Source organism: Myotis davidii, unplaced genomic scaffold, assembly GCF_000327345.1.
Source record: "Myotis davidii unplaced genomic scaffold, ASM32734v1 scaffold608, whole genome shotgun sequence".
Taxonomy (NCBI): domain Eukaryota; kingdom Metazoa; phylum Chordata; class Mammalia; order Chiroptera; family Vespertilionidae; genus Myotis; species Myotis davidii.
Genome location: NW_006300025.1, coordinates 1,991,209 through 2,014,024, shown reverse-complemented (window position 1 = coordinate 2,014,024; position 22,816 = coordinate 1,991,209). Strand labels below are relative to the sequence as shown.

The 22,816-nt window shown below is 46.5% G+C and overlaps 1 protein-coding gene across 1 annotated transcript in view; it reads right to left on the bottom strand.

The window, feature by feature from the left end:
• SLC24A3 (solute carrier family 24 (sodium/potassium/calcium exchanger), member 3) overlaps window positions 1-22,816 on the bottom strand; it is a 497,602-nt gene that overhangs the window by 413,049 nt on the left and 61,737 nt on the right. The window contains exon 2 of the mRNA XM_015572039.1: window positions 9,577-9,705. Within this exon, the coding sequence (XP_015427525.1) occupies window positions 9,577-9,705 (129 nt within the window). The remainder of the gene's footprint in view (window positions 1-9,576; window positions 9,706-22,816) is intronic.

Sequence of the window (22,816 nt, the reverse complement as noted above, 5' to 3'; positions counted from 1 at the left end):
CCGTGGGCAAACTATGGCCCGCAGGCCGGATCCGGCCCATTTGAAATGAATAAAACTAAAAAATAAAAAAGACCGTACCCTTTTATGTAATGATGTTTACTTTGAATTTATATCGTTCACACAAACACTGCATCCATGCTTTAGTTCCGGCCCTCCGGTAAAGTTTAAGAACCCATTGTGGCCCGCGAGTCAAAAAGTTTGCCCACCCCTGCCCTAATCCATGCATTAATAACAATCACACTCTCCTATGCGTGAGTAATTGGGGCCCTGTTTGTGAGACCCCTCAGGAGGAGCACATAGTGGGAGCTCGTGAAGTGAGCATCTAGTCACGGGTTGCTGCGCGTTTGCTGTGCCCTAAGAACTTTACACAATTTTTTCTGCTGAGTCTTTATGGCAACGCTTTCTGCTTGTACCATGAATTATCCCCACTTCACAGGGGAGGAAACCAAGGCCTTGAGATGTTAGATGACTGGTCCAGGTTCCCACAACCCGTGGATGTTGAAGTCAGGACTCCTCTCCAGGTATGTGAGACCATGGTCTGCATCCCTAACTACACCCAGAAGCACTTTGCAGTTATAAAACGTGGGTACCCCTCATGTTCTGGTCCTCCCAACGGCCCCAAGTCAGGGTGCCCACTTAGCAACTGAGGTACTAGAGACTTAAGTGAGTCCACCCTGACTCCTTGGACCCCAGTCCTTTGCTCCTTCCAAAGTGGCCTGTCCCCGTAGTCTGTCGTCTGTTCTCTTCCCTTTCTCAGCCCAGTGTCCCTGATCCTGATGGCACAGATGCTGGGTGAGCCTGAGGCCTTGGCAGGGATGGACAAGTGGCAGGGCTGGCCTGATGTCCATTTTGTTCTGAGTTCGCTTGTAAAAAAAAAAGATGCTAATCTTTAATTCAGGAGCTTTATTTGTTTTGTTAGAGAAATTTCTGCCAAATTAATGGTATAATACTATATCGGGGACCTGAGTAGCACCAATATGATCATCTAGAGATGCACTTATTTAAACTTACTCCCCAAGTGGAATGTGAACCCTGTCATGGGCTTAGATGGAGCCTGCCCAGGGTATGCTAACTGGAGGAGTGGCCCTCAGCGGCCCAGGCCATGGGGATCCTGCAGGTAAAAGGAAGCAGTAGGCTTGGTGACTGATGACCAAGTGTGTGGTCTGTAGAAAACATATTCAGTGAGTCAACTCAGACAAGCCCTCCCCTTCCCTCAGACACACTGCCCCGACTGTCCGTGGAGGTTATTTTAAAAAGCTTGAGGCCTGGAAAGGCTGCCACGTGCCTCTAGGGAGAGGCCAGGCCCTCAACCTACTCTGAGGTCCCCAGAGTCCACCTCAGGCCTGGGAGAGTCACAGTCAGGGCCAGAGTGCTGCAGGGAGAGGCGGTCAGCTCCCCAGGGCCATGCCCTCAGGCCCAGTGTCAGCCCTGGACCTTGGCCGGCCCAGGCTTAGCCGGCCCAGGCTTAGCTGGCCTCCTGGGAAGGAGTGAGGGTGTAAGTGGGAGAGGTGAGTGCCGGGCAACCAACAAGTTCTGGAAGGCAAGCTTAGCTCCACTGGTAAGAAGAAGCAGAAACGTCCCAGCAGACTCTCATCTACTCACATGCATATTAAAATGCAGCTGGGGTGAAACTCCATCCTAGTGTTTCTCAGGGGGAAAATTTTAGGAAAAAAACCCAGAGACCCCCTGCCCCCTCAGATGGAATTTAAAATTAAATGACTATGGTGAGGCTCATGAGGAGTGCTGAATGAATGAGGAACCCAGGAACCGACAGCTTGATAGGTTTGGTGACTCACTGCACTGACATTGTTTGTTGAGTGGCAGGAGGAGATGGGTTTTGACTGGCTTGTGGTCCCAGCTACCTTCCTCTCCACCAGACTCCCAGGGCCAGCTCTGCAGAGCCAGCCAGCGCCTGGAGGGGGTCTCAGGCGGTGGTCCCAGCCCTGGTATCACCGGGGGACTTTCAAACCACTGGTGCCCAGTTCCCAGTTCCAGAGACTCAGGTCTCTTGACTGAGTGGGGTGGGACCTGGCTTGAAAATCTGGCCAGGTGACTCAAAAGAGCTAAGCCAGGGCACCTCACACTTGAGTGCTCCTGACAAGCCCCTGGACGGCTTGTGAGAACCCACGTGGCTGGGCCCGCTTCCCAGAGGTTCTGACCCCAAGGCTCGCAGCAGGCCCAGGAATGTGCATTTCTGACAAGCTCCCAGGGCTGCTGCTGCTGGCTTGTCCCACTCCGAGAACTGCTGCCTGCCTCTACCTGAGAGGACTCAGATGAGGGCAGAGGTGCCCATATGTGCGACCCTCATTTGCACTTGCGACTTGAGGCTGACACCACACACAAACTGAGGGGACACAGCCCAGCCTGGGTCCAGAGGCTGCAGAGTCTGGAAATGCAAGTGCTGGTCCCTGGGGACAGAGGTCCATTCATACCTCTAGGTCTCCTCCTGGTTTCATCAGTGAAATAATATCATCTGTGGAACAGGACAATTTCTGCGTGCATAACTCAAGAACAAGTGCTTAGTCACTCCATGCACACTGCTGCTCCGGGAATGACTGAGAAGTTGGGGGCCAGGCAAGAGGGAACCCCCACAGGGCTAGAGATACAGCCAAGGCCACACCTGCTCAGTGAAGAAGCAGTCGTCACTGTCATAGGCCACACAGATCAGCCACGGGTGCAGTGGGGCCAGGAGGGGGTTACCCCATGAGCTGACCCGTGGCGGCTGTTCCAATGCCCGTGGCCTCCACATACTGCTCACTGCTTCAGCGCCTGCACGATGGACAAGCCCTGGAGAAACCACCCATGAGTGACCTGGGCTGACAGTGCTCACCTGAAGCCAACTCAATGCAGATGCTTCACCCTCTGACCCAAGAGGGAAGCAACAACATGGTATATGGAGGCTGGGACCACTGGTCTGGAATAAGAAGTTAGTCCAGACCACTGGTTTTCAAGCAGTTTTAGGGGATGAGTATTTACTCTTCTTTTAAACAAATCCCTAACACGTGGACAGACAAATGTTGAAGGTTTTTTATTGTGTGTCTGCGTGTGGGGGTGGGAGTGAGGAGAGTGGAGTACCTGAGTCACACAGAACCGTCATTTTCATATGGCCCAGGCAGCGTCTGGGGGGAGGGTCAGGGAGGGCAGAGAGGGGGGTGGAAATGTCATCCTTGCCTCAACCTCCCTCCAGGCTACATGAAGCACCAGTCCTGGGACCTCAAACAGGGACCAGCAGCAAACTGTAAAGGGCAACAGAGTAAACATTTTAGGCTTTGCAGGCCCTGTGGTCTGTGTTGCAACTACTCAGCTCCGCCTTCATAGAAGAATAATTCCTAAACTTCTTTCCACATTTATGACTATGAATTCTCAACTTGCTGTGGTCCCAGTCTAACTTTCTGCCAATAATATGGTCATTCCTGACCTGCAGATATTTTTATCCCAAGGGCCACATATGTTCCAGTGAGTTAATGACTATGAAACTGCTTTGAAAAGTCTCAAGTGCTTCGCAAACAGGCAGGCCCACCGACGCATCTAAGAGCAGAGGAGAGCAGAGCTCACGATCCTATACCTGCATTTCAGGAAGATTCCAGGCACTGTTCACTGGGTTAGGCTACCTAAGCTGCTATAAAAGAACAGGGTTTTAAAGAATGCTTCAATTTAAAAAAAAAAAAAAAAAGTCCTAAAGTGATGTTGAAGCTGGAAGAAATTAAACAGTGTCTGGACCTTTCTTCTGAATCTTGAGGCTTTAAAACTCTTCTCAGTGTAAAGTACAAAGTCCTGCACTCCCTATTTCATCCTGCTTGTCTATATAGTGGCCTCTGAAGCCAGGAAACGGCATTGTCAGACGCCGCCTAGTTAATCCCTGGGTATGTGACCTTCGCACAGCTGTAAGAATGTTGTGTGGGTGCCGAACTACGTAACCTGTCCATCCTTAAGACACTTTTCATAACCCCTCAGTGTGCCTCAGAGTAGGCAAGTCCCTGTAAATGATCGCCATTGGTCTACCCTCCATTATATTTCAGATCACTAAGATAATTAGCTATCATTTATTAAATACAGACTATAATTGAGGTTCCAGCTCTCTCACAAAGCTAACTTCGCTTCATGGGTACCACAACTCTGTGAAGTAGGCATCTTCAATCTGCACTTCAGAGATAGTGGAAATGAGGTTCAAAGAATTTAGGAACCTCACCCGGCATCACACAGGCAGGAAGTGATGGAACTGAGATTTAGGATTTACTCTGGGCCTTTCCACCTTATTGCCAATGACTTCACCTAGACTCAAACATTCATTATTTTCCTGGACTTCTTGTATATACAAAGAAAAGATGAAATTTGCAAACAGGCCCACCTGGGACAATTTCTACCTCACTTGTGACCCTCCCCAAGTGCAAAGAAAAAATGAATTGTGTCGCTTTGACCAAGTGAAAATCATTAAGGTTAAGCCAAGAGCTAAGCCAGTCTCAGAAGATGTAAATTTGGGTTATAATTTTTCTTTAGAGGGAGTAGATTGCTTTTGTAATAAGTATAAAGGAAAATTGAAATATTTGTGTGTGTTTTTTTAAAGGAACAAGTTTGGGAGGAAATAATGTAGCTGTGGTACCAAACCTGCCTTCTCTTCTTCCAGGGCATTCTGCTAATGGAAAGGTCCCAGCCTCCCTTGCAATTAGAAGTTGTCATGTGACTGAGTCCTGACCAATAGAATGTGAGCAGGAGTGGGAGCCCAGTCCATAAAATCCAGCTACTCGAAATCCTCCAAGCTCTTTCCTCTTAACGCAGAGAAGCACAGCAACCTTGGAAACCAGGTGTAAGGATGAGAAAAACCTCAAAATGGAAGGCTCCTGAGTCCATGGACCACTTCTTGCAATATAGCCACCTTACCAATCAGAACTTTACCTAAGAAAAAAGTAAACTTCTTACTAGTATGTGTTAAACTCCAAAATCTGAAGGACTTATCTATTACAGCAGCTACTATTACCTTGTCTAACTAATTCAGTAAAAAAATTAGATAGAAATTGAAGAGCAGATCACAGTGAGTTTCTAACTCGTTCCACCTAATGTCAGCAGCTATTATTTGAATCATTACGAAAATCACAAGTGCAGAGGGAAGTTAGTAAAAGTGATATGAGCTAGTATAATAAAGCAGAGATTTTTACAACTTTTTTTATAAACCTTAGTTCTTTCTGAGTTCAAACCTAGGGATAAAACACTGGGGTGATGGATATGTGTCATTCCTCCTATTGTGGATATGTTTGGTTAAATAAAACATATTATTAAAATTAATTTCACCTGCTTCTTTTTACTTTTTAAATAAAGCTACTCGAACATTTAAAATTATATTTGTAGTTTGCATTATGTTTCCACAGGACAGTACTACGCTAGATCAGTCAAAGCTCACCTTTTTCTATCTAATTATCAATATACATTGAATTTCTACGTGTGGTAGGGGGGTACCCTACTCTGCTTCTGACAAGCCCCGTGACCATGGGAGATCGCTTATCCCCACTGGATCCCTCTTTTTTTCATGTAAAAGATGAGAGAGTTGGACCCATCATGCTTTGTATGTATGCTGATGTGATGGTTTACATTAAAAAACAGTAGGATCCCAACACTTACTTTGCTCATGACTTGCACCCTAGACCAGTCTGCCCTGCCTGCCAACCTGTCCTCCGGTTCTTGTTCATGGGCCACATTCATCTTTTTTACTTGCCCCATATCGCTGCTCTTGGAGGGACCTCTGGCTTCTCTCTTCTATGCACATCCAACAGATTATGTGGTTTATGGCCATTCCAGTATACACCTGATCCGGTGAACATTCCTGGCACGGACCCTTCAGGCCAGTGCCCTGGCAGCATCTGCTTGGTCCTGCTGCTCAGACCCAGCGTGTCTTTCCATCTTCAAAGACCTTAGATCCAACTAAGTCAGGCATGTACAGGAAGCCGAGCTCTTTATCAGGAAACTCCAGTAATCTCAGAGCAAAGCCCATGCCAAAGGCTATCGTTTTAAACAGCTTCTTTCCTTCCAAAGTTTATTTGAAAGAGGCACTCTAAGGAAAAGCTCATTTCCTTAAAATATCAAATAACTAAAAACCAAAAGATGATAGATTTTTCTGGAGACAGACGGCAAAGTGCATAAATAAAATTCTGCAAAGTGTACAAATAAATAGTACAAAATATTCATTTTTGCTACACTTACCCACCACTCTCAGGACTACATTTAGCTAACTTAATTTTCCGTGACTCAAATTTATCCAGTCAAATTTCTCATCATAGGTCATCTGAGTAAACAGTTTCAAGTGTTATTTACCAAAAAACAATGTTTCCAGGCTTCAGATGGAATTGGCAATGAGGCTAAGAAAACAGCCTTAAAATTTCACAGAGGGCAAGAAAAATTGCAGAAAGATTTTAGCCCAGAGGTCAGCCTTTTTCATGCAGTTCTGGAGGCAAAAATTACGAATCTCCACCGAAACCATGCCTTTAGCAGCAAGGGAAAAATGCCATTTAAAATAAAAATCCAAACTGTACAAAGCAACATGTCTTTAAAGTAGCAACTATCACATGGAGAGTGTGCCATCTCAGTGCTGCCACACCAACGACAGACAGCACTGCCACCTTATCTATTTTAAATCCTCACCCGAGGGTATACTTTGTAATTGATTTTAGAAAGGCAGGAAGTGAGAGAGAGAAATATCGATCAGTTGCCTCCCGTACGTGTCCCAACTGGCGACTGAACCCACAACCTAGGTATCTGACCTGACCTGGAATTGAGCCTGCAATCATTTTGGTGTACGGGAAGATTCTCCAACCAACTGAGCCACCGGGACAAGATGGCACTGACCCTTTATAGAGGGAACCCTGCATCTTGCATCCTGGCCGTTCCCTGGCCGGGTGCTGCGACTCCCAGTGTTCAGAAAGAAGAAGAGGGAGAGAGAAGGAAAGAAGGAGATGGAAATGAGGAGGCGAAGGTGGAGATGGAGAGGGAAAGGGAAGGAGGGTGAGGAGTAGAGGGAGTAAAAGGAGGACTGTGGTATGACATGGAAACACAAAGAGGTTATTAAGGCAAGTGGAGTGGGGTATCTTGGGGTGGAAGATTTTGTGATTCTGTTCTGGAAATTTCTTGCATAACTAAATTGTGCAATGGAAGGAATCGGAGAGATAAACTAGTTGCAGGTCTATTTCATAGGTGAGAAAATTGACATCTAGGGAGCAAACCAGCCCCATCCCCCAGAGAATCCACTTTACCTACTCTAATGGCATCTAAAGCCAGTGGTTCTAAGAATAGTCTCAGAAGCCCTGTGACATCCTAAGTAGCACTAGGTGCACTTTTTACAAGAGCCTAATTAACTCCTGTGACCTGGCACCATTACTCACCTGGTCACGGCAAATGCTGGCACCCAAGTGCTCAGGTCCTGAGTAAATAGCCACCCTTCAAGCACACAGGGCACCCTGATGCATCACCATCATGACTGCTCAGCTGACATCATCACAAAGAGGAAGAAGGTCATCCAAAACCCACCTGACTCACTGCCTAGTCCCTACATTTAAGACATTTGAGAGCAGACACCACCACATTCAACCAGCAGAAGTAATATTCATTGCATACAGGGCCACTTTGGCCTCTCCAGGAAAATTGGGCAGCATACTGAGAATGGGCCTGCCACTGGCTCATTCCAACCCCTCTCACCCTATCGTCAGTTAGAGGTAAAGAGGAGGAATACTATTAAATTCTGATTCTAAATCAAGATTTCACGAGTGCTTTGATTCTCAACTTTTTTCATAAAATACCCATTCCGTGAACACCGAGAAGGAGGCTTGCGACAGTGTTCTGGAAAGAAGACCAAGACCATTGGTGGTGATGTGAGGCTGCGGCAATGTTTTGATCACATCCTTATAGAAACAGGGGATTCCTCAGAGGCGCCTTGAGTGAGATCTTCCAGCCTGTCCGTGTTAGAAGGTGGTGCCTGAGCCTCGCTGCACACCTAGCTGACTGCCCAGACCTGGGCCACCCGAGGAAGTGACCTGTTGACTGAACAGACGTGCAGTATCTGCCCATTCCCATGAGGAGGGGCTGGAGAATGTAACTTCATGACCTGCCTGCAATGGAGGGAGGGGTGCCCCAAGCCGACAGTGGGAACTCCTGAGTGAGCTCCTCCTATGGAGCTACCATATGCAGAGCACTAAGCTCGTAATACTTTATTACTTCATTGCCAATTCTCACAGCGAATGTGAAAGGATAGAATAATTACTTTAGTTTCACAGAGAAGCAAACAGAGGCTTAGAGAACCTGACTATTTTGCCCAAAGCCCACAGCTTCCAAGGTGCTAAGCCAGTATTCCAACCCAGGTGAGTGTGACCCAAGGCCCAGATTGGAGATGGGGCTCTGAGATTTACACATCCACACTATATCCTTGAGCTAGAAAGACGGGAGACAAATGGACCTTCTAGACCAGTTTATCCAATAGGCGATGGAGACGCTCTATGATCGGTGCTGTTCAAACGGTAGCCATGAGCCCCAAACAGCTCTTAAATATTTGATGTGTGGCTAGTGCAACTGAGAATCTGGATTTTTTTATTGTATTTAATTTGAATTCATTTTAATTAAGTCACCATTTAATGCCCATGTTAACAGTCCAATGAGAGACATTTCATATTAAAAAAAAAAAACATTCAAAAGCAGAATGACCACAGCCATCTGGGTTGGTCCAAGCAGCTTAATGAAGGAGAGAGGCTCCAGGCAGGCCCTGGATATGTTAGGAATTAAACAAGGCCCTTCCTGGTTCAAGCATGATCGCCTTCCCTACAAAATCTGGTTCAGAGTCAAGGGCCCCAGAAATCAAGTCCAGTCCCCATAGTCCACAGATGAGGACCTCAAGAAGGTGCCTGCTGGGTCCTTGTTCTTCGTGGACCAGCTCTACACAACATGGTGAGTTTTTATTTACTCCTCCCATTGCCCTCATAAAGCCTTTCCTCTCTTCCCTTTCTCTGTCCTCCCAGCCCCCACTCCTGCTAACACCAGCAGGTGCTGGGCTCATGCTCTTCATAAAAACTTGGACATCTTCCTTTCTACCTGTAAACTGAGTCATTTCCTCTCTCGCAGTGGCTTTTAATGTGCTTTATTCTTCTATATCTGTCACCTTGAGAAAGGCATTTCTTAATACAGTGAGCAATGATACTCACAGAGAGACCACTTCACCTCCATAAGCCACAGCTCTAACACCAGCGAACAGAAGCAAGCCCTCCATCACACTGGCCCAGGCATAGTGAACCCAACATCCCAGAGCTGATCACCCTATAACGTTTGACTCCATTCTTTCCCATAACAAAGGCGATGACGGGGCTCCCTGTCACTGTATTTCCTATGACTTTGACTTACCTTTTCTTCAGATGCCCTAAGAAAAGAGGTACAAACACACCTGCATAGTCCCCTGGGGTCTCACCTTTGAGTTTCTTAGACATTTGCCCTAAATGTCCTTAAAGTCTCTCTGGGTTAGAATTCAAAGAAAAAACATGGCATCCAACTCTTCCTTAGCCCAAAGCAGAGAAAACAGCAGCCACTGCCCAGAGTGCAGCTGTCAGTTACCTGGTTCAGTGCAGTTCTTGCTGTTTCGAAGGTCTGTGTCTTCTGAAGTCACAGTGTCATTCACCTGCAGTAACTTCCTCCCCAGCGTCCACTGTCGGTCTTCCCCTATGAGATCCATGAAGTCAAGGTCTGGGGAGAAAAAGATAATAACCACACATCACTAATTAGCCTTTACTAATCTGGGTGCTCAGCCCCACCTGTACCCGCTTAGGCCTTATTGTTGTACTTCCTCTGGCTACTGGATCCGACTGGGCCCCAAGGGTAGCCCTCAGCCAGTAACTGGTAGGAAGTAGTATATTAATACCTCACTGCTCCAGTGGGATAACTTTGAGGTGTATATTCTAACCTGAATTCCATAGTTTTCTTCACTGGAATCCCACTCTAGTTGTTTACAGTGTAACTCTCATGATAAAGCCACTTTACCGACTCTGCCCTTCCCTGTTTTAATTCCTTGCTCCCAAAACAATACTGAGAAATGTTTAACCACCAATTCTTGGGGTGAGGGATGGGGAATCTTCATTTGTGGCCATGGGCCAATTTTTGTGGTGTAAATAGTCCCATTACAGCCTATTTCAAGCTACCAACATGGCCTCGCTGAACATGAATTTAAGAAGAGATGGGCACAGTTAGGTCCACTAAGTCAGTATAACTGGCTCCAGCCCACCAGTATCTACTCTCCTACCAGCATTTCCTTGAACTACCTCCCCAAAAAACCTACCTGCAATTGAACACTTGATCAGGGTTCTGAAGGATTATCTAAGCTAAGACACCATTTTGACATCCAAGAGCCTAGGCCTTGAATACCACATAGCAAGAGTTCCATAAGCAAGAGATGAAGGCAGGAATGAGGAAAAGCAGACCACTGAATATGTGAAGGGGATACGCATTGAACAGTGCTGAGATAACTCAGGGGATGGAAGTGCCAGGAAACAGAACAGAGACTGAAAAGTACATGAGAGGGAAAATGCAGTGTGTTCTCTGTTAAAGACATGTTGAGTCTGAATTGCATGCGGAGCTTTGCAAGAGAGGCATGCTGTCTATGTGAACATGGGTGCACACGCCTCTGGGGACAGAGAGCATCAGGAGAGTCATAAGCAAACAGGGCACAGTGTGAGACATGTATGAATGGGGTCTCCCAGAGGAGGAGGGGAGGGAACTAAAGAGAAGGGAATGGAACAAGAAATTATGGGGAACTCAAGATTCTTTCAGAGAGGAAGTATAGGAAAAGAAGCCATCAAAGGATCATGAATGGAAGAAAAGGAGCAAGGAAAATGGTGCCACAGAAGATGAGCAGACAGAGAATTCCAAAATAAAGAGTGGCCAATAGCCTTGACAACTATGTAACAATCAAGGAGGACAGAGGCAAAGAAACCACAAAGCTGGACATCAGGGGTCACTGGAAGAAGGAAACAGCAAGCCAAGGTAACTCCTTCCAGTGGCTTGGCACTAAGTAAAGATATGACATGACACAATGGCAACCTCTTGAGTTCCAGAGTTGCGGTGGTCAGAAAATGGATTTAAATATAAGACAAGGGCCTAATGTGCAATGGTCTTCACAAAAGACTGGAGGGTACACCCCATCCAGCCACATCACTGTGGTGTTCTGAAACTGTCAATGAAAAGCCGAAGGTCATCATACACATTTCTCTATTTCCATGGTTCAGTTTCCTAAATAATATCACCTTCATTGTTGAATTTGTACTTCATGACATCATGTGGGAACGAAAGGGGGAGCGCAAACATTGTCTACTTTGTCCACTGTTATTCCTCCAACAACATATTTTACTTAATGGCTGCTGGCTCAGAGTTGCTCAGTAAGCACATATCAAAATAATTATTCCCATTTTGTGGATGGATAAAGTGAGGCTCACAGAAGTTTCTGAAAAATCACAATGCTTGTGGACATCTCACCTAAACCAACAAGCCTCACAAATGTCAGCCTCTCATGCATTGAGGTTTTCCACAGTCAAAGGGAAACTGTTCCCAGAAGTAAAATTATTAAGATATCTAATTAAACCTTATGCATGTTGGCCAGCCCTGAGGTATGTTCTTAAAAAAAAAAAGTAGACAGTGGAACTTAACTAACTTCACTACAATAAATGATAACTTTAGACTCAGAAATATAAAACCTACATGGTAGTCATATCAGTTTTGCCAAAACTGTAAGGATAATACCAAAGCTAATTCAAGGATAAAGCACGCATTTGTGTAGTCTGGTTAACCCGAACGGTTAATTTTTATGATTAAGACTGTTGACGAGCACAGAAAAAATTTTCAAAATTTCACGAAGAAAGAATAAGGTCAGTAACCTTAAATTCCAACAAGCAGCCCTAAAATGTGAACTTAATACCATAATATCATAAATAATCTGAAAGTGTGGAGAAAGACATACTGTTTGTCTCAGGCCAGGTGTCCGCAGAAGCAGCCCTTGAGGCAAAGATTCAAGTCAAGGTGGTTTATAGGGTGCAGGGGAGGGGTGGTCTAGGAATAGGGAAATTGGACAGGGAAAGGGAGCCAGCCAACAGAGGGTGCATGTCATGTGCATTGCCAAAATGAATCAACTAGAGTTTGAACCCTCTGAAAGCTCTGGGTGCCAATGTAGACATGTATCTCAGACACCCAAGGGGTGAGGGAGCTTACGTATTTATCTACCTACTCCTGGTCTGCTGTTGGCTGCAGGCTGTTCCCAGGGACACTAATTCCCTGGCACTTGCAACCTGCCACATGTCCAAGGGAGGTGCTGGTGCCCGGAAAAAGGCCCTGGACAATGAGATACAGGTGCTAACAGTTGAACAGCGCCAGTGTGCACTGAAGAGGTGAGAACAAAGTGATGTGGGCAGGGCACCAAAGACATCTGCCAGCCTGCAGGAGAGGCAGAGGTAGAGCTGTGCTAGGGACCAACAGACTGGCCATTCTGCTGTGCTTATAATCTGGGTCAAAGAACAGTGCTTTGTGACACAGCAATGCAAAGATTTGCAAAGAAGCAAGGGTGTCCCTTCCAATGACTTCCAAAGTTCTTTCCTAGGCCAAGTTTCCATGGTTCTGTAATTGTGAGAGAAAAGCTGATACCAATTAAGAGATGTATAAATAAAGCCAGCTATTGTAGCAGAAAATTAGAGGATTTTTATTTTTTTTACAGAATGATTCAATATCTTCAGGAATTAGAGACTATTAAAGCAGTACCTCTGTATTCCAAAACCTTTTTATCTCCACAGAAATATATTTTACCATTGACCACTAATGCAGAGATCAGAGTCTGAGAAAATGAGAATGATGAAAACTAAGCACTGCATTCGCTTCCCACTGAGCCAAGTGGGACAATATTATATCCCATTTCATTTGTTCTCGCAAAATTCTGGTGAGGTAGGAAGAGGCAGTTCTGGGGTCAACTTGCCTTTTTTAGAGTAAATAAGTCAATCGGAGCCAATCCATGGTCACATCAACTACCATTTAATAGTTATCATGGCTTCCACCTACTGAGTGTTTATTTATGTGCAAAGAATTTTCCTTTCTTCACCATGTTTCATCTTACAACAGTATTATTGTGAGCTATTAGCTCCAAACTGAAGCACAGAGAGGTTAGAAAAACTCGACCAAGGTCACACAGGGAGCACGAAGGGGCAGAATGGGATTTGAACCCAGGTCTGGTAGGTCCTGAAAAGGACGGAATTCAGCGGGTTGCGTCATTCAGCCACAGTAAGACAGAGCAATGCAGACTGCGCCTTACACAGGTTAGGGTGAGGACAGTCTTACTGGACTTATTTTCAAGAAGGCTGTTTCCTCAGCAACTATTAAGAACACAGTCAAGCACGACACTGCCCCATGAAAGCATCGCAACGAACAAAGGAAATGGTTCTGAAACACCACTAGACACATAATGCTCCTCTGAGTGTGGATTTCCTAGAGGTTAAGCTAGTCCCATTGGTCATGACATGAGGGTTATATTCTTGGATTTAGGGAAGTGGGGCAGAGGGTGGGCAGTGAGGAAGGCAGAAAAGATGTGGAGAGGTGGCCACACTTGGTTTTTCCACTGCTCTCCCCTCATCATCTCCGGCTTCCTCGGACTTTCTCTGCTATGGCAGAGACTGCTCCACAAAGCTACACTTTGAGCAATGTCAACAAAAACACTTGGCCCCTGTCCACTGCATTCTTGGCTCCTCATCTGCCAGGCCCTGGAAGTGCATGTTGGCCTAATTAGCCCGGGTGGGGGGGCATAAAGAGGGAGGCAGCAGGCTCACATGTTCCATGCCCCACACTGGTGAGCAGAGGCAGCCTGTAGGACTGCAGTCTCTGAGGGGGCAGGGTGGGGCAGGAGTACGCCGTGGAGCTAGCACGGGGTGCCTGCTAGAAGGGGAAGAAGTTCTCAACCCGAGACTTGAGCCACATGCTAAGGAAGGAAAGAAAGTGGAGGCTGGAAGCCAAGTTTCCATTACAGAGCTGTGTGCTCACCCTCTCTTGCTCTCTCTCTCTCTCTCTCCCCCTCCTCCCTCATTCTCTGCCCCACCCCCTCACCCCCTAATTCTCCTTGTAACTGGGGCTTGGAAAACCCAAGGATTTCTGACACCAAGAATGGATTTCCTTGAGTGCCCAAGGTCCCAGCCTTCACCCTAAGACTCCTCTGTGCACCCTTGTCCCACAGGCGCCCATCCTTCCCAAATACCAGCCCCAGAACCAGTGGGGAAGTGGGGCTGCCTGCTCTCTGAGGAGGAATTAACTCCTTCACACAGGTGGACAGGCAGCCGATGGACAGATTAGCTGCAGTGTCATCCTAATTACCTTGCATGCCCCTCACCTCTGTGTCAAGCAGCCTGCCTGCACCGTCCGTCCACTCCCTGCTCTCACAGGGTGTTTGGGTCATCTGACTGCCACTGTTGATGGGGTTAAGTGGCTGAGCTGGGACTCAAGCCCAGATCTGACACTAAAGTCCAGGTATGCATGTCCCACCTTGTTCCAGATCTCTGGGAGCCCAGGAAAGTGGCCCCGTGGGGTCAGCAGGTTCACTGTGAGAGGTCCTATTAATTGTCCCCTCCCTGAGAACTGGAATTCTGCATTTCTTCTTGAAACCTGGGGTGGTGGGCACCACCCCTCTAAAACACTCAGAGGACCAGGGCAACAGGCCCCCTTTGCAGATGAGGAAACTAAGTCTCGCAATGCCTAAGGCAACACAGTTAACACCACAAAAGCCGGAGCCAGTGAAAGCAGTAAGTAACTTTGGCTCTAAGGCAGGCTCAGCCACCAAGGCTATAAATACCCCGCCCTGTGGTTTACACAGCTGTCTCCACTCCTGCACCCTGGGCTTCACCCTGGGGTCGGCGGTCTGTTTTGCATAAGCCTGAAGCCAGCAGATTGCCCTCTTGCAACCCAGTGAGCAGGGGCGAATCTGCCTCCCCCACACCATTCTGTCATCAGCCCCCTTCCTGACCCCACCCCTAGAGTCTGAGGAAGGGGCGTCTGGTGGTTCTCCCTCTGGGTGGGTGAAGAGGCGGGGGGGGCACGGGAGGCGCTGGCTTTCTGCATGTGCATTACACACGGATTTTCCAGTTGAAACAGGCGTGTCCCTCTGCATTGCTCTTGGTCCTTGACAAGGAGCACAAACTGTAGAGGTTGTGAGCTCTCCACACCCACAGGGACTGGAGGAAGCCAGAGGTTAGATGGGCTGTGCATGGGTCCCTCCGCTGACTCAGAGCTCCAGGAAGACGGACAAGGGCAGATCCAGGGAGCTTGGAGCTGCAGAGGCCACAGACCCCATTTAATGTCCCCACCTCTCTAGCTGTTCACACACCCTGTCCAATGGGGGTGACTCTAAGACCCCAGTGGACTGAGCCCAAGTGTCCCTGTCATGCTCCCCAACTCAGCGATGGGACCAGAGGCAGCAGCTTCATGCCAGATTTAAACATTATCCCTGTAACAAAGCACACATCTCAGCGTCAAGAAGAAAAGCCTGTTGAACGTTGAGGTTTTTCCGTCCCTCAGATCGGCCTCTCTTTTACTCAAAGGGGAGAGGGACAAGTACCCCAGCCCTCTGCCCCACTGAAGCCGGCAGAGCCTCTGCTGCCCTGTCTCCTGCTCTGTGTTGCTTCCCAGCAGCAGCAGGGGTAAGTCCTGGGGGCCAGTTAGAAATGCAGATCTCAGGGCTGGTGGAACCTGAATCTGCATGGGGCACACTGGAGTCTCCAGACCCCTGGGGCAGTCCTGCTGGAAGGACTTGCAAAGGGAGACTCCAAGGCCCAGAGAGATGAGCCCGGCCTGCCGGCTGCTGGTTGGGGGGAGGGAGGAGAGGAGGTAGTGGGGGAAGTAGGGGCCTCTGTAGATAAAGGGAGGGAGGGATCGTGAGGCAGCTGGGGCTCCAGGCTCGCTGTGTGACCTGTGATGTTCATGTGTCCAGCATCCAGAGAGACTGGACGCATTACCAGTCCCCGTGTAAACCCACCTATGGAGGGGAAAGGAAAGGCCCAACCACCTCCTTACCCCTCCACCCTCAAATCCCTGCTGCTGCTGCTGCCTTTCCCTCCTGACACTGACCCCTGCACAGCCCCCAGAGGCTGGGCGAGCCCCTACAAGACCATCCTTGGGAACAAGGGACTGCCCAAAGCACCCAACCCACAAGCGTGAGCCAAGAGTCCCATGTGGCACCAAGTGCAGATTTTGCCATGGTTGTTGGGCAAAACAAGACAGGTCTGGTTGTGACTCAGAGGCAAAGGTGAGGGAGTCCACCCAGCCCTTGGCTGCTTCCAGAGGGAAGCCCTTCCTCCAGGCAGCCTTCCCAGGCCCCCCAGAAGCCTCCAGATGACAAACTCCCAGAGAAGGAGCACATATCACAGACAGAATAACAGACCGCCTCTCATTATGATATCCTCCCCACTCCCTACCAGATCATAAGCTCCAGGAGGGGCCAGCCTATGGTTTTCTCTTCACTGTGCTTCCCTGGCCTAAAACATAATGAATGCTCTACAGCTAAGGTGTCATAGTGTTTCACTCGAGCCGTGACCTGGGTATGACTGGGAAGTAATCATGGGATCTGCAAGGGAAGAGCTGAATCTCCAGGGAAGATCCCAGGTGATTCAACCTTGACGAAGGGGTTAAGTTTAAATGATAGGCTCAGGAATTTTAGTGGCAAATCTGAACCAGAATCCAGATTTTCTGGGTTCCTGGACCAAACTGTTTGCATTACAGCTTACTACTCGAGGGGTGGTCCCTGGACCAACCACATCGGCATCACCTGGGAGCTTGTTGGCAATGCACCTCAGACCTACTGCGTGGGACTGCATTTTGATAGGTGCTCAAGTGCCCACCAAAGTCTGAGCAGCTCTGCAACCCCACACTAACAACCTCGTCCTCCTGTGTCCACAGACATGTGCACCTTCAAAGTTCCCAGCACAGTGCTCAGCTTGTCCTCTCCGCCTCTGAAGTCCGAAATACAAGGACCCCTCAACGTCCCAGGGACCAGAAAGACCCCTCGGTGAGCTCCACCCAGCCCTGCAGCCCTCTCAGAGCTGGGGCTTCCGCATGCACAGTGCTGCTGGCCGCCTGAGACACGTCCTCCTGCGCCTGCCTCACACCTGCACCCTGTCAGATACCTTTCTACGGCTAGGAGAGATCAGGTCCGAGCAGCCTGTTTCAGAGCTCGCTCTTTTCAAAACAGCTCCACCTCTCTTCATTGCTCCATTAAATAAAGCAAAGGGGTTTGTTCCAAGGACCCCAGGGGCTGACCCCCAGGAGTGCTCCCCTCCTGATCTAAACACACATCAGGGACAGGAGTCAGCCCTAGTTCTTGGCAGTGCTTCCCCTGCCCTGCACTGCACCAGAAAGGCTATCCTTCAACCTCTCTGCCTCGTCCCTTTCCAGATTTCACAATCCCTAGTAACTTGGAGCTCTGCCTTCTCCTGGAGGTCTCTCCTCACTGGCCTCATCAGAAAGAAAGCAAGAGGACCCCTCTCCTATCCTCTTGATCTCTCTCCATCAATCAATCAATGTCCACCACCCCCCTCTCTCTCTCTCACACACACACACACACACACACTATTCAACATGGGATTTCTTCTCAACTTTAATGTGCATGCCTATCACCCAGGGACCTTATTAAAATGCAGACTCTGAGAAGTAGGTCTATGAGATTCAGTATTTTTAACAAGTTCCCAGTGGATGCCAGTGCTGCTGGTCCAAACAACACTCTAAGGATCTTCATTACACATTTTTCAATGAAGACACACATGAATGAAAGGGTCTGAGTCACCATATGCCAATGAGCATCCCAACTGGGCTGTGTTTCAGAAAGGAAACTGCCGGAGTCCCAGGCAGTGCACTCAGCAGGAGCTCCAAGCAAATCCAGAGCAGCCCCAATGGACCAGATGCCTCTGGAAGCAAAGAGGATGGTGATCTGACCCGTTGTGGGTACCTTCTGGCAGGAAAAAGAGAATGAAGGGCAGAGAGGCTAAACTCTTCAGACCTACAGTTAACCCCCATCATCAGTGGGCGCCCGCGGGGTCTCACTGACACCCAGCACTCAGGAGCAAATACTGAAGTCATGTGCCCGCTGCACCTGAAGATGGGGAGGAGATAAGCCTCATTTCTCAGGCCACAGAGGCATCATATCAACCAACATCCTACCTGCTTTTATTATCCGACCTGCACATTCAAAGACAGGAAGCCAATTCAGTACCGAAATCTGTGTTGGTGGCTGTGCAATGGGCCTCACAACAAAAACGGCTTTCAGGGGGTGGTAGGGTGGGCAGAGGGGGAAGTAGGGAGAAAAACAGGAACAGATGGCACTCTGTGCACCTACAACCAATGGGTGTGATGTGGACGCCTGGCTCCAAAACTGAAATCACCTTTCAGACAGTGGTGGCTCTTTCAATGCTACTTGTTATGCTCTGTGAGGCTTTCTCTTCAGCCATCTGGCCCAATATCCAACCTGTCAAGAAACTTTGGGAAATTAATTGGAGACACAGGAACTCCTAAAATGCTCCCCAAGATAATTTCCCACATTTTAAAAAGCAGGAAACCCCCCAGTACCTCAGTGGTCCATTTAGATCTGTGCCATGGAAAAGTACTTTCCGCAGTGATGGAGGTGCCCAACATGGTCTCTGCCCAATATGGTAGCCACCAGTCTCGTGTGGCTAGTCCAGAAAAGAAATCTAATTTCTGTTCTCATGTTAGTTAATGTAAATTGAAATAGCCACATGTGGCTGTGACTAGACTAAGAATAGGTCTAATCACATAAGTAGAATATCCACGTTCCAAGATCAAGAACAAGGCAGAAACCAAATTCTGTCAAAACATGGCAGGGTCAAGGGAAACAGAGGAAAAGGCAATGGCCTTGAGAGAGAGGTGATCACACATTTTAATGAGACACAGAAGAAGGTGGGCTTGTCTGATTTTTTTTCTCTTTTGGCTTCCTTCTTGGGGAAGAAGGAAGACTATCAGTAGTTCTGGTAGAAGAAATTAGGAAGAATCATCAATACTAAAAACCAGCCCCAAGCCCTCTTAAAGAGGAAAAGTGACCTTGCTCTGTTGGCATAGAAATCCTCCCAGACAGAATTTACTCTTTGCTCTTTTTATTTTTAAAATGTTTTTTTATTGATTTTAGAGAAAGAGAAAGGAAGGGGGATAGAGAGATAGAAACATCGATAAGAGAGGAGCATCTTTGATCGGCTGCCTCCTGCACAGTCTCTACTGGAGATTGAGCCCACAACCAGAGCATGTGCCCTCACCTGGAATTGAACCAACGACCTCTTGGTTCCTATGTCAACATTCAACCACTGAGCCACACCAGCCAGGCCCCCCAAGTAGAATTTAAAGAAAAGCAACTCAAGTTGCTCAAAAAAATCTGTGAGATCCACATGGGAAGGCAGCTGAGCATATAGTCAGGGGTGGTCACCATCTCGGCATTTGGTGACCGGGATTCTAGTGCCAGATCTGTCACTGGCTTTGGGTTGTTAAGTTTAATCACTTTATCTCAGATGCTATATGTGCAAGTTAAATGCACGATTGATCTCTAAAGTCCCTTGAACTTAGATTTTAAGTCTTTAAAAAAAATCTACAGTAGAGTCATCTAAGCAAAGGCTGACATGGTCCTGTGGGTGGGTGAGCTAAAGGCCATATTAGAGAGCAGGGGGAAAAATATTAGAACCTTCATATCTGTATCACATGCCAATCTAAAAATAAGAAAAGTACATATTCATTTAATATTTATGATATGGGTTGACAGTAGCACCCACCCTGAGTCCAGCATATCCCATAATTCATGTCACAGAAAGGCACTTTCATTCACGGCAGGTAAGAGGCCTGAAGGAAGAGTGCAGGATGATCAGGGAGCCCTTCCGAGTTCACTTGCTTTCAGAGGTCGCAACATAGCGCACTTTATATGGGCTCAGTTAAGCAGATTTGCAGATATTATTTTGAAACAATGAAATCTTTACACTATTTTTAAATGAGATGGGGACATAATCATAAAATCTTTTTATACTATACAGATGTCCACTGATTATATTTTGGCAAGAGTATTTTTTAAATTGTTGAACTCAAAGAGGAATTATGCATTTCTCTTTTATAAAAAGACAACAGCTATAAATATGCTAACCTGTTCTGAGAAGACATGGCCACCAGTTAAGTATGCACCTAACAGATATATTCAGAGAACACATGCGTGTGTACACACATACACACACATACACACACACCCTCTCAAGTAATATTTTATCAACCAGATAAAAAAGTGCAATTTTCCTACAGAAAATTGTTCTATGAAGTGGGCATTTTGAAAAAAAAATATTTTAAAAAGTGTGTTGTTCCCTTCCCCGAATGACAAAAAGCAGCAGCATATAAAACATTCATATTTTCCACTTAAAACTTGGAAGCAGAATTATCTAATCTGAATAAAAACATTTCAAATAGAGTTTCACTAACTTTGACCTATTTATTAAAAATATGTAAACACAACACCTTTCAAAAGTTGCAAGACTAATCAAATGAAACCAGGAACAATGGGAGGGTGTTAGCAAAAGTTTTTGCATAAATGGTAGATAAAATGGAAAAATTAACATCTTGATTTAACACAGCCTCTGATGTTTTTCTTTCATTGGATCTATGTAACTTGGTGAATTCTCTATTTCTGAGAGCACAGCCCTTAAACTTTAATATTAAACTGAACTTTAAATTAAGTTAAAATAAGCAGACCTTCAATTAGCTATATCTCAAAATATGGAACTAATATTTCTTAAAAAATGATTTAAGTATATTCAATCACATTTTCCTTAATAAAATGGTACTCAAAGAACACAATAATATTAATAATAATACTTTAATAAAACTAAAATGCCCTGTTCTCTTCTATTAACAAATATAATGTTTAAATGGTTTGTTTTATGTTTATTTTCTTCCTCCTAAATTTATATTTTTTTAATTAATTTGAGAGAGAGGAAGGGGAGAAAAAGAGAGAGAGCAGAGAGAGACATCGATTTTGTTGTTCCATTTATTTATGCATTCATTGGTTGCTTCTTGTATGTGTCCTGACCAGGGATCAAACCCACAACCTTGGCGTATCAGGATGACACTCTAACCCAGCCGTGGGCAAACTACGGCCTGCGGGCCAGATCTGGCCCGTTTGAAATGAATAAAACTATTGAAAAAAAAAGACCGTACCCTTTTATGTAATGATGTTTACTTTGAATTTATATTCGTTCACACAAACACTCCATCCATGCTTTTGTTCCGGCCCTCCGGTCCAGTTTAAGAACCCATTGTGGCCCTCGAGTCAAAAAGGTTGCCCACCCCTGCTCTAACCAATTGAGCTACTCATCCAGGTTATGTTTCTTGATATGTAAAAATCAGGGGTTAATTCAAGTTTGGTGGGGATTGAAGCTTATGTAATGTTGGGGTCCCTCTTTTAAACAGAAAAGTATAGTATAAATACAAAATTAGATATAAGCAATATTTTTATATTCACATAAAGTATATGTGAATACAAAATATATTATAGTACTTATTATACATAAATTTACATTCATAAGAACAGTGTAGAGATTACTGCTTCAGATGGCACATTCTATTCCAGCTACACACATACCTTTCTCATTTCCTCCATTAGACTGTAGCTACCTAACAGCAATTTTCTCATAGTGGCCCCCAGTTCTTGCATAGAGGAGGAATTCATTAAATCTCCTTGGAAAATTAATTTTTTTAACTACACTGGAATTTGGTGCCCACACTACTCCCTCCCAGGATCTCTTCTCCTTTCATTTGAATCAACCTCAGATTTTCATTTGGGAAATGACCCTTCTCCATACCCAATCTACCTCTTCAGGGTGAGGTGCATTCACTCACTAGAAGCCAGGCCAAACAAAGCCCCACATCCTACAGATGATTGGTTCTGAGATGTGCTCATAACTGAGCCAAGCCAATCAAAGCAGAGATCCCAGGAGACTCACCCCCTCTCTCTCAGTGGGCTTAAAAGTAGCAGGAGAGCCTGGAGGCTGAGACCAAGAATGCAATAACACACCAGGTGAGCAGAGCCAAACCAAGAGGCAAAGAGAGCGCAGGTCCTAAGGACCTCACATTTCAGGCCCTGGGTACCTGAAGCCGGACTAATCATGGCCTTTCCATTACACATCTCAGTGTATTCCTTTTTTAGCCTGAGCCAGATGGGGTTGGCTTTTATCTAACAGAAACTGACAGTCCTCGCTGATTCATGCTCCCACTTTTTATCCCACCCCATGTAAAATGTGGCAGCCCGGTAAAGCTCTTCCCCAAACCAACCTGCCTTCATCCTCACTGCGTCCATCAGGCACACTGCTGAGCAGAGAGCTCTTCCTTTTCTCCGCATAAGTATCCCCCACCCCACCATGAAAATACAGGCTCCCAAATGCCTTCTATCAATCAAAGTAATAAGCTGCAAGAGGACTGGGAACACTGTATCGGAATTAAGATGGCTATGGGGCATAAGGAGCTCCAATACAGTCTACAAGGGGTGATGGTTGTTCCCTGATGGTGGAGAGACAATCTATGCTCAGATCCCCAAATACCCTGCCATCCTGGGCCATATGACAGCAGCCAGAGGCTGGCCCAATCACACAAACAAAAACCTCAATGCCACTGTGAAATGGCAGTAATGCTTTTCACAATGGCAGTCTGCAATGTTGGGAACGATCCTGGTTTGGGTTTCCCAAACGCATAGTCTGAGAAAAAGACTTGCATGCAAGTAGTTTATCCTGAAAGGGATGCCTGGAAGGAGGAGTGATGAAGA